Source organism: Neoarius graeffei, chromosome 22 (genome assembly GCF_027579695.1).
Source record: "Neoarius graeffei isolate fNeoGra1 chromosome 22, fNeoGra1.pri, whole genome shotgun sequence".
Classification (NCBI taxonomy): Eukaryota; Metazoa; Chordata; class Actinopteri; order Siluriformes; family Ariidae; genus Neoarius; species Neoarius graeffei.
This window is the reverse complement of record NC_083590.1, coordinates 1,636,515-1,648,233: the sequence shown is the minus strand read 5'-3', so window position 1 is coordinate 1,648,233 and position 11,719 is coordinate 1,636,515. Positions and strand designations below refer to the sequence as shown.

At 48.5% G+C, this 11,719-nt stretch overlaps 1 protein-coding gene across 1 annotated transcript in view; it reads right to left on the bottom strand.

Annotated features, from left to right (window-relative positions):
* Nucleotides 1-3,208: 3,208 nt before the first annotated feature.
* LOC132871049 (meiosis inhibitor protein 1-like) overlaps nt 3,209-11,719 on the bottom strand; it is a 39,932-nt gene continuing 31,421 nt past the window's right edge. The window contains exons 22-32 of the mRNA XM_060905203.1: nt 10,794-10,953; nt 10,551-10,655; nt 10,307-10,417; nt 10,018-10,178; nt 9,855-9,939; nt 9,164-9,309; nt 8,937-9,015; nt 8,702-8,808; nt 8,402-8,533; nt 3,337-3,440; nt 3,209-3,260 (exon numbers count right to left, since the gene is read on the bottom strand). Coding sequence (XP_060761186.1) covers nt 3,209-3,260; nt 3,337-3,440; nt 8,402-8,533; nt 8,702-8,808; nt 8,937-9,015; nt 9,164-9,309; nt 9,855-9,939; nt 10,018-10,178; nt 10,307-10,417; nt 10,551-10,655; nt 10,794-10,953 — 1,242 coding nt within the window. The remainder of the gene's footprint in view (nt 3,261-3,336; nt 3,441-8,401; nt 8,534-8,701; nt 8,809-8,936; nt 9,016-9,163; nt 9,310-9,854; nt 9,940-10,017; nt 10,179-10,306; nt 10,418-10,550; nt 10,656-10,793; nt 10,954-11,719) is intronic.

Below are 11,719 nucleotides of genomic sequence, written 5' to 3'. Positions count from 1 at the left end.
TCTGTCTAAGATCCCTGTCCTTGGCTGCAGGAGTGGAACCCAATGTGTTCTTCTGCTGTTTCAGGCTGAGATGCTTTTCTGCTCACCACAGTTGTAAAGAGTGATTATATGAGTTACTATATCCTTCCTGGCAAAAACACTCAAACTGCTCAATCTATCCATTTCCCTCTGACCCTCTCTTATCAACAAGGCGTTTGTTTCCACCCGCAGAACTGTCGCTCACTCACTCAGTGTTTTTTGTTTTCTGCACCATTCTGTGTAAACTCTAGAGACTATTGTGTGTGAAAACCCCAGGAGATCAGCAGCTTCTGAAATACTCAAACCAGTCCATCTGGATCAAACCAGCACCCATACCACAGTGAAAGAAAGTCACACTTTGAGATCACAGTTTTTCCCGTTCTGATGTTTGAACATTGTGAACATTAACTGAAGCTCTTGGTTTGTATCTGTGGGATTTGATGCATCAAGGGATCGGCTGATTAGAGAACTGCATCAAATAAACAGCAGGTGGATGTAGGGTTGTTCCTAATAAAGTGGCCAGTGAGTGTATGCACACAGCAGATTATTTAGCTTGACAAACCCTGACACACTCTACAGTCTCTTACTGGTTTTATCATACACTCTGTACTGTATTTTAATTGATCGTGTTTTCACTTATTATTTATATTCTAGAACATTCAGCTATAGTGTGTGCGCGCGCATGTGTCACATGTTCATGTTTGAATTAATACCTGATCTTTAGTAACAGTTGGATCACCTCAGCTTACAGAACTCATAATGAAACACAATAAAACGCCACACCTTCATCACAACAATAACGATCCACCACTGAGCCGCGTGTAATTCAGTCATCATCACACACACACTTTCAGTCAGAGGGGTTAGAGAGGAGCGTGGGATGTTTATGAAACACAGGCTTTCGTCTAAACGGGGGAACAGGGGCGCTGCGCCCTCTTACTCTCGGAGTGCGCCCCCTTACCGACTCCGTGAAAACATCCCAGCAACACTACGTGACAATGTGTCTGATCATCAAATACGTTATAATTGCTCCAAAAATATTCCAATCATAGTAGATACACCGCCAGACGGTGCAAAAACAATCCGAATTGGCGTTTTCCAGACTGAGGCGCCATGTTGTTTAGCTGTTTACTTGTCGTGGCTGCTCTCGCGAGATTTGACATGGGTTACATACAAGGTCAGCTGACTTGTAGCACGAGATTTCTCGAAACTGAATGACCTTTCACCCACCGGCGCGGGAGCTTTTGACAGAAGTAGTTCGCGAGTTGTTTTTGTTGACACTTGGGCATTTAAAGATGTCATCCCACGGCACGAAGCGGAAGAAAGCCAAAGACTGTCCGGGGCAGAAGATTAGGCCAAATAAAAAAAAAAAAGTGTTTCCGGTAACCCGACCGATCGAGAATTTCCGCGTCGAAATTGCCGACCGTAAAGTTTTTATTACAAATTTCCCTCGATATTTTAGTGTAAGCGGCGTTAGTTTGTCATAATTTTTTGTTTCAATGCATTCAAGTTGTGAAAGAAACGATAAAAAGTAAAATGTTTCGCCACTTCTATCAGCCCTCCTGCATAAACTGAGCCGAGCCGCCATTTTGAATCCTCATTCAAGGCTGTAATGCAAATTGCTTCCTCTTCAGTATACAAGTGCACTTCCATGGCAGGGAAAGACACTACATTTTGCCGCCTATGTAGTCCCCTATTTATACAAATAGGAGTCATTCAGGATTCAGCCATGTTTTTGCTCGACCCAAGTTCTACAGTAGGCTAGGCTAGGCCGTCTGCTTTTAATGGAAGTAGCCTAGTCTAGGATGTTATCTCATTATCTCTAGCCGCTTTATCCTTCTACAGGGTCGCAGGCAAGCTGGATCCTATCCCAGCTGACTACGGGCGAAAGGCGGGGTACACCCTGGACAAGTCGCCAGGTCATCACAGGGCTGACGCATAGACACAGACAACCATTCACGGTCAATTTAGAGTCACCAGTTAACCTAACCTGCATGTCTTTGGACTGTGGGGGAAACCGGAGCACCCGGAGGAAACCCACGCGGACACGGGGAGAACATGCAAACTCCACACAGAAAGGCCCTCGCCGGCCCCGGGGCTCGAACCCAGGACCTTCTTGCTGTGAGGCGACAGCGCTAACCACTACACCACCATGCCGCCCTTGTCTAGGACGTTATTTTCACGTTATTTCTTGATAAGGTGTTTTCACGTTATTACATGAAAATATCATGAAATATCGCTTCCATATTTTTTTATTCGTTTAAAGATTTAAAACACGGCGGCACGGTGGTGTAGTGGTTAGCGCTGTTGCCTCACAGCAAGAAGGTCCTGGGTTCGAGCCCCGTGGCCGGCGAGGGCCTTTCTGTGTGGAGTTTGCATGTTCTCCCCGTGTCCGCGTGGGTTTCCTCCGGGTGCTCCGGTTTCCCCCACAGTCCAAAGACATGCAGGTTAGGTTAACTGGTGGCTCTAAATTGAGTGTAGGTGTGAATGTGAGTGTGAATGGTTGTCTGTGTCTATGTGTCAGCCCTGTGATGACCTGGCGACTTGTCCAGGGTGAACCCCGCCTTTCGCCCGTAGTCAGCTGGGATAGGCTCCAGCTCGCCTGCGACCCCGTAGAAGGATAAAGCGGCTAGAGATAATGAGATGAGAATGAGATTTAAAACACTTATTTTATTATGATGTGTGGTATAAAGGATTCTGTGCCAAAATACTATTTTGTAAGATGCTTACTTGTGTTAATTTTTTCGAACAAAATTTAAAAAAAGAAAAAAAAACCAAAACTTTCCTACCTACCGACCTTATTTTAGTATTTCATGTTACCGGAAACACACTATTTTTTTTGGTCTTACTTCTTTCTTTTCAATGTTGACAGACAATTTGTTACAATTTCCCTCTCAGATAGCCTCAGAATGTCCCATTGGAGCATTTTTCAAAGGCTTTGCACAGCGGGGGGGGGGGACACAACCGGCACCATCTCCCCCCCCGCTTCGCTCCCTCGCCATGGTGAGCGCCCTCATACTAAATTTTTCTAGAAAAAACCCTGAAACACACAATGAAGAATTTTTATAGAAACAGAACACACACAACATTACAATGTGTCCATAAATATGAAGAACAAAGGTGAACAAAATGTGTTATAACCAGTAAACTTCATTACTATACACACACTCCGAGTGCGTGTGTTACAGAGTCAGTGATTCACAGTGAAGTCAGCGAGGCAGATGGATAAACATCCCACTCGACTGAGACACAGTTAAGGACACATACGATGAGCGTGTTGTGTGTGTGTGTGTGTGTGTGTGTGTGTGTGTAGGATACAGTAAACAACCGGTGTTGCTCTCTGAAGGGCGCAGATGGTCGAGGGACTCCAGCAGACTCTCCACTCTCAGTTTCACATCTTCACTCAGAGAACTCTCACTGCACTGAGACACACACACACACACACACCAGCTGAGTGACCAGACTGCACTGATCCACTCTACTACCCTGTCCACACTAGGGATTTTGTACCGATACGAAACTACTTTCGTACCGCAACACCTGTCCACACTAGCAACTATACCGGTACTGTAGCGGTATAACTGTATCGGTACGAAACCCACAAATGTATGGGTTTCATACCAGTACAGTATCGGTACTGTAGCACTTCACTGTAGTGTGGACAGATGAAGCGGCTCTGCATCGATACAAATATAATGCGCATGAGAAAACGAAACGACCGTGGAGCTACATGGAGCAAAGAAAGGGGGGAGGGAGAGGGGGAGGGAGGGAGGGAGACGGGGAGGAGGGAGGGGGAAAAGGAGGAAGAGGGGAAAAGGGAGAGAAAGTGAGGGGGAAGAGAAGGGAAGAGGGAGAGAAAGTGAGGGGGAAGAGAAGGGAAGAGGGAGAAAGTGAGGGGGAGAGAAGGGAAGAGGGAGAAAGGGAGGGGAAGAGAAGGGGAGAGAGAGAAAGGGAGGGAAAGAGAAGGGAAGAGAGAAAAGGGAGGGGAAGAGAAGGGGAGAGGGAGAAAGGGAGGGGAAGAGAAGGGAAGAGGGAGAAAGTGAGGGGAAGAGAAGGGGAGAGGGAGAAAGTGAGGGGGAGAGAAGGGAAGAGGGAGAAAGTGAGGGGGAGAGAAGGGAAGCGGGAGAAAGTGAGGGGGGAGAGAAGGGAAGAGGGAGAAAGTGAGGGGAGAGAAGGGAAGAGGGAGAAAGTGAGGGGGAGAGAAGGGAAGAGGGAGAAAGGGAGGGGAGAGAAGGGAAGAGGGAGAAAGTGAGGGGGAGAGAAGGGAAGAGGGAGAAAGTGAGGGGAGAGAAGGGAAGAGGGAGAAAGTGAGGGGGAGAGAAGGGAAGAGGGAGAAAGTGAGGGGAAGAGAAGGGAAGAGGGAGAAAGTGAGGGGAGAGAAGGGAAGAGGGAGAAAGTGAGGGGGAGAGAAGGGAAGAGGGAGAAAGTGAGGGGGAGAGAAGGGAAGAGGGAGAAAGTGAGGGGAAGAGAAGGGAAGAGGGAGAAAGGGAGGGGAAGAGAAGGGGAGAGAGAGAAAGGGAGGGAAAGAGAAGGGAAGAGAGAAAAGGGAGGGGAAGAGAAGGGGAGAGGGAGAAAGGGAGGGGAAGAGAAGGGAAGAGGGAGAAAGTGAGGGGAAGAGAAGGGGAGAGGGAGAAAGTGAGGGGGAGAGAAGGGAAGAGGGAGAAAGTGAGGGGGAGAGAAGGGAAGAGGGAGAAAGTGAGGGGAGAGAAGGGAAGAGGGAGAAAGTGAGGGGGAGAGAAGGGAAGAGGGAGAAAGTGAGGGGAGAGAAGGGAAGAGGGAGAAAGGGAGGGGGAGAGAAGGGAAGAGGGAGAAAGTGAGGGGGAGAGAAGGGAAGAGGGAGAAAGTGAGGGGAGAGAAGGGAAGAGGGAGAAAGTGAGGGGGAGAGAAGGGAAGAGGGAGAAAGTGAGGGGAGAGAAGGGAAGAGGGAGAAAGGGAGGGGGAGAGAAGGGAAGAGGGAGAAAGTGAGGGGAGAGAAGGGAAGAGGGAGAAAGTGAGGGGAGAGAAGGGAAGAGGGAGAAAGTGAGGGGGAGAGAAGGGAAGAGGGAGAAAGTGAGGGGGAGAGAAGGGAAGAGGGAGAAAGTGAGGGGAGAGAAGGGAAGAGGGAGAAAGTGAGGGGGAGAGAAGGGAAGAGGGAGAAAGTGAGGGGGAGAGAAGGGAAGAGGGAGAAAGTGAGGGGAGAGAGAAGGGAAGAGGGAGAAAGTGAGGGGAGAGAAGGGAAGAGGGAGAAAGTGAGGGGAGAGAAGGGAAGAAGGAGAAAGGGAGGGGAGAGAAGGGAAGAGGGAGAAAGGGAGGGGGAGAGAAGGGAAGAGGGAGAAAGTGAGGGGAGAGAAGGGAAGAGGGAGAAAGTGAGGGGGAGAGAAGGGAAGATGGAGAAAGGGAGGGGAGAGAGAAGGGAAGAGGGAGAAAGTGAGGGGGAGAGAAGGGAAGAGGGAGAAAGTGAGGGGAAGAGAAGGGAAGAGGGAGAAAGTGAGGGGAAGAGAAGGGGAGAGGGAGAAAGTGAGGGGGAGAGAAGGGAAGAGGGAGAAAGTGAGGGGGGAGAGAAGGGAAGAGGGAGAAAGTGAGGGGGAGAGAAGGGAAGAGGGAGAAAGGGAGGGGAAGAGAAGGGGAGAGGGAGAAAGGGAGGGGAAGAGAAGGGGAGAGGGAGAAAGTGAGGGGGAGAGAAGGGAAGAGGGAGAAAGTGAGGGGAGAGAAGGGAAGAGGGAGAAAGGGAGGGGAAGAGAAGGGAAGAGGGAGAAAGTGAGGGGAGAGAAGGGAAGAGGGAGAAAGGGAGGGGAAGAGAAGGGGAGAGGGAGAAAGTGAGGGGAAGAGAAGGGGAGAGGGAGAAAGTGAGGGGGAGAGAAGGGAAGAGGGAGAAAGGGAGGGGAAGAGAAGGGGAGAGGGAGAAAGTGAGGGGGAGAGAAGGGAAGAGGGAGAAAGTGAGGGGGAGAGAAGGGAAGAGGGAGAAAGTGAGGGGGAGAGAAGGGAAGAGGGAGAAAGTGAGGGGAAGAGAAGGGGAGAGGGAGAAAGGGAGGGGAAGAGAAGGGAAGAGGGAGAAAGTGAGGGGAGAGAAGGGAAGAGGGAGAAAGGGAGGGGGAGAGAAGGGGAGAGGGAGAAAGTGAGGGGAGAGAAGGGAAGAGGGAGAAAGGGAGGGGGAGAGAAGGGAAGAGGGAGAAAGGGAGGGGGAGAGAAGGGAAGAGGGAGAAAGGGAGGGGAGAGAGAAGGGAAGAGGGAGAAAGGGAGGGGAGAGAGAAGGGAAGAGGGAGAAAGTGAGGGGGAGAGAAGGGAAGAGGGAGAAAGTGAGGGGAGAGAAGGGAAGAGGGAGAAAGTGAGGGGGAGAGAAGGGAAGAGGGAGAAAGGGAGGGGGAGAGAAGGGAAGAGGGAGAAAGGGAGGGGGAGAGAAGGGAAGAGGGAGAAAGGGAGGGGGAGAGAAGGGAAGAGGGAGAAAGGGAGGGGGAGAGATGGGAAGAGGGAGAAAGTGAGGGGGAGAGAAGGGAAGAGGGAGAAAGGGAGGGGGAGAGAAGGGAAGAGGGAGAAAGGGAGGGGGAGAGAAGGGAAGAGGGAGAAAGGGAGGGGGAGAGAAGGGAAGAGGGAGAAAGGGAGGGGGAGAGAAGGGAAGAGGGAGAAAGGGAGGGGAGAGAGAAGGGAAGAGGGAGAAAGGGAGGGGAGAGAAGGGAAGAGGGAGAAAGTGAGGGGGAGAGAAGGGAAGAGGGAGAAAGGGAGGGGGAGAGAAGGGAAGAGGGAGAAAGGGAGGGGGAGAGAAGGGAAGAGGGAGAAAGTGAGGGGGAGAGAAGGGAAGAGGGAGAAAGGGAGGGGGAGAGAAGGGAAGAGGGAGAAAGGGAGGGGGAGAGAAGGGAAGAGGGAGAAAGGGAGGGGGAGAGAAGGGAAGAGGGAGAAAGGGAGGGGAGAGAGAAGGGAAGAGGGAGAAAGGGAGGGGGAGAGAAGGGAAGAGGGAGAAAGGGAGGGGGGAGAGAAGGGAAGAGGGAGAAAGGGAGGGGAGAGAGAAGGGAAGAGGGAGAAAGGGAGGGGGAGAGAAGGGAAGAGGGAGAAAGGGAGGGGAGAGAGAAGGGAAGAGGGAGAAAGGGAGGGGGTGAAAGGGAGATTCGTTTTCTGTTTCTTTCTCAACTGCCTCGCGCGTTTTATCTGATTCGACTGAATAAATGGCCGCCAGAAACGCAGACTGTACACTGACAACAAAAAGCACACACACTGTTTCATCCGCCATATTCTCGGAAGGAAGTTACTCGGTAACCACGGAAACATATCGCGCACTCGCATTTCAACTACCGTGAAAGAAAACCGCAAACGTTTCTCGCTAGTGTGGACAGATGCACTAAACTGTACCGCTATACTTTGTATCGATACAGTTACACCACTATCGTACCGGTATAAGTGTGAACACGGCAGAGATGTGTTGTGGGATTTGAAGAGGGTGTGGCTTGAAGTGTGCTGTAGGGGGTAATGCGGGGGTAACTGGGGCAATTCTGCATGTGTATATTACCGGCCTCCAAGTCTAGGGGAGCGTGGGGCACGGCCCAACCCACGCTCCCTTAAAAACTGAGAGAGAGAACGGACAAGTTGTTCAAGGATGTTGCACTGGCATTCAAATTCATTAATATTAAATTAATAAATTAATAAAAATGAACAATTGCCATTAAAAGTCATGTCCAACCCAGCCCCTCTACACGTACAGCGAGTCTGAAACTCTTGGTGTAAAGTCCAAATCTTTTAAGGTGGAGATCGGACTCCGTTAAGGCCGAGTCCTGTTTCCTGTCCGTGGGTCTCAAGGACACCGTATCACAACCATGTTCTTCAGAGATGCTGGTGTTCTCTTGGCTCCATCTGAACTCCAGCACACCCACCTTTTACCACTGAGTGTGGATGAAACCCTGAAGCTATGGTTCTATCCCAGAACATTGGGATGTTCTTGTCAGGCGAGCTGAGAGACCGGAGTGTGGAGTGATAAATAAAGAGAGAGTACGATGGACAGATCGGGTCAGCACCAGCAGTGTTCAGTCACTGTACTGGTCTGAGAGGGTGAAGCAGGAGCTCAGGCTGGAGCTCAGCCTGATCTAGACCTACGGCCAGGAGCTGTGGGTGGGGTGCTTCACAAATCTAGGAGGTTCTGGGAGTCGAGCTGCTGTTCCTGTGAATCAAAAGGAACCAGTTGAGGTGGGCTGGGCACCTGACAGGGACGCCCCCTGGTGGAGAGGGCACAGGATAAAGACGAGACCCATGATCTACACCTCACACTGGAGATCCCTCAGGAGGAGCTGAATCTGTGCCTGAGGATGGAGAAGTCTCAGCTGACTTTCTCATCCTGCTGCCATGGCAACATCCACCAGGCGAAGCAGAGAGAAAATGAATGTGTGGGTGTGTGTGTGTGTACGTGTGTGTGTGTATTTACCTCAGTAAGTAGACGTTTAAGCATGTGTTTGGTGTTCTCGCTCAACTCTTTCATTCCTCTCCTCTTAGCAGTTTCACACACGCACACGATGTCTGATTCCCACTGCACCGTGTCTCCAGACCAATGAACCAGCTACACACACACACACACACACACACACACACACACACACACACACACCAAACTGTCTGTTGAGCTTTATAATCATTTGTATTTTGCTCTCTGAAATTATTCCATTTAATATTTTTGTGGAGAAACAGTGTGTGTGTGTGTGTGTGTGTGTGTGTGTGTGTGTGTTACCAGAGTCAGGAAGTCGAGTGTTGCTGGGTGGAGTGTGAGATATTCGCCTGAGTTCAGCAGACAGTAGAGCAAGAAACGATTCCAGGGCTGACACACCACATGCTGAACTACACACACACACACAGCAAAGTTAAGTGAAGTGGTGGCTCTGTAGTAACCCGCACAATCAATAATTTACACACACACACACACACACACACACACACACACACACACACACACACACACACTATACCCATAGCTGGTCTCCCTCTGTTCAGGAAGCATATGAATGAGTTCAGACAGTTAACAGACACACTGAGCATCTCCTGCTTCTGTTTCACACACACACACACACACACACACACAAACAATACATCAAACTTCAGCTAATGGAGTACGAAAACAGAATGACTGCACATCTACTATAATTCAATAAGACGGGGTGTGTGTGTGTGTGTGTGTGTGTGTGTGTGTGTGTGCCTGCAGCAGCAGACTCTGCAGTGCTGTGGTGAAGCTGACTGCTCCTCTGTAGCTGAGCGGATGAAGCTCCCCACACTCGGACACACACACTAGAGGAGAGCACAGGTCCACATCCAACACCGCCTGCAGCAGACGCACTGTACTCGCTGCACACACACACGAGGAAAAAAAAAAAAAAAGCAATCCAAGGCTTGTGTCTGTACCGTATGTTTCTGGACTGATTGGTCAGAAGGTGTTGATTAGTTTTCTATAGGAGCAGCTCTGACAGTAGTACAGGCTTATATTAATGCACTCACTCTAACAGGTTATCGTTTCTATAGTAACGGCTCATTCACAGGGACGTGTACAGCAGATGTTCCACATAAATTAAGTTCAGTTCAAGTTCAGTGTTTATTGTCATATGCACAGTAAGGACACGTCCTCTTGCACAAGGAAATTCTCAGTTTGCTGTCCACCATCAATGCCAATTACAGATAAATAAATAGGCGGAATAAATAATGCAAAGTAATTAAATGCGTGTAATCACTGATATGGTGAAGTGTTTTGTCGAAACATATTTCTGTAACATTCCTGGAAGGAGTCTCCAGTATCAGCCAGAGGTGAAGCTGTAACTTTACGGTTTCTACTCTAACGCATTACATCATTACATATTCAGGATGTGTGTGTGTGTGTGTGTGTGTGTGTTTTGTACCTAGCAGCAGACTGTCAGTGTGTCTCTTCCAGAACATAAGGGTTCTCAAAACACTCTCTAAATCTAAACACACACTCTTATGGACCTGAAAAAAACACACACACACACACACACACTTAGACATGAATTAAGGAATATTTCTAAGCGTGTGTGTGCGTGAGACCTGTGCAGAGTGTGTGTGTTGTAGAGTAATGAGGGAGCTGAGCAGAAGGAGGGAGCAGCAGATGACGGGTGATGAAGCTGAAGATGAGGAGGATTGAGAGAGATCCAACAGAGTCTGTAATAACTCCATCAGACCTGTGTTACACAGCAACATGGATACAGCTAACACACACACACACACACACACACACACACACAGAATGGTTCATCAGCACTGTTCCTACTCCAGAATAGCAGTGATTATTTGTTTAATAGGTGTGTGTGTGTGTGTGTGTGTGTGTGTGTGTTACCTTGGTCAGCAATGTGTGTATGAGACACAGCCAGACAGCAGTAAAGGTAGTTTAAGGCCGGTAGCAGATATTCTGTGTTACTGCACTTCGTCTTTCCAACAAGGTTACTGACTTCACACACACACACACACACACGTAATCATCTGTAGTGTCTCTTAGTATAATTCTATCACAATTAGTCTAATACGCAAGTCTTACTTTTCATGCACTGTGTGTGTGTGTGTGTGTGTGTGTGTGCGCTCACTGTGATACAGCAGTTTGAAGTCAGTGTGGTCCATATCAGTGTGAACTGTAGAGTTAGTCTGCACCACAACCAGGACTTCCAACATCAGACACACACCATGGACTACTGCGGGGGAGGGGTGGGGATGAAACTTCAACTCCAGGAGTACCAACATTCCCTTTCACTTACATTTCAGCACAATAATATCTGTAGCTCGTGTGTGTGTGTGTGTGTGTGTGTGTGTGTGTGTGTGTGTGTGTGTACCCGTGTTGCTATCACAGCTGAGTTTGGGCAGTATCTGTAGTATTGACGGTTTGAGCAGTGATGGAGAAACAGAGCTACAATTCTGCTGATCCATCAGAAAACTCCTAATTACACTCACTGCACGCTCAGCTACTGCCTCCTCCTCCTCAAACACTACATCCTACACAGAGACAGAGAGAGAGAGAGAGAGAGAGAGAGAGATGTTTACAGTTCTGTGGTTATAAAATGTCCCAGATGAAAGAGGAAGATAATTAAAGTAAGGAACTGGTATCAGTGGTGTCACACACAGTCCTGATTTTATTTAACCCTTGTTTAACCAGGAAAGGTCCTGTTGAGTCACAGTGACTCTTCTTCCAGGGAGTCCTGGCCAAGTGGCAGCAAGTTAAAAAAACACAAAGACAGAGGACAACACTACCAAAACACTAAAGACTAAATCAGACTACAAAGCACACAAAACAGTGGAATACGTGCTGTAACTAAACATGGAACATACACTAAATACACCAAGTCAAAGGAACACAACAAGACAAATCTCATAAACATAACAAAAACAACTGACAGTACAGCCAAGGACACTAAAGACAAGAGACTGCAGAAGACAAGACTCACATAAATTCTAAGATAAAACACAAACTAAACAACAATAAAAGGATTAAAAAAAAATGTAGACACATGGGCACCATATTTAAAAGCGATGGCACTGCTCTGTAAGAGCTGATTTTAAAAGATTTTTAAAAGTATTAACAGAAGGAAGTGTCTCTAGGTGTAGTGTGTTCTGAAGTTCGTTCCAAACGTATGGTGCATAGAAGGAAAAAGAGGTCTTGCCCAGTTCAGTCCTTATTGAGGGTGTGATTAATAATATCTTATTTGTAGACCTTGTACTATAAATACTAATGTGATAAGAAAGCAGATTTGAGATGTACTGT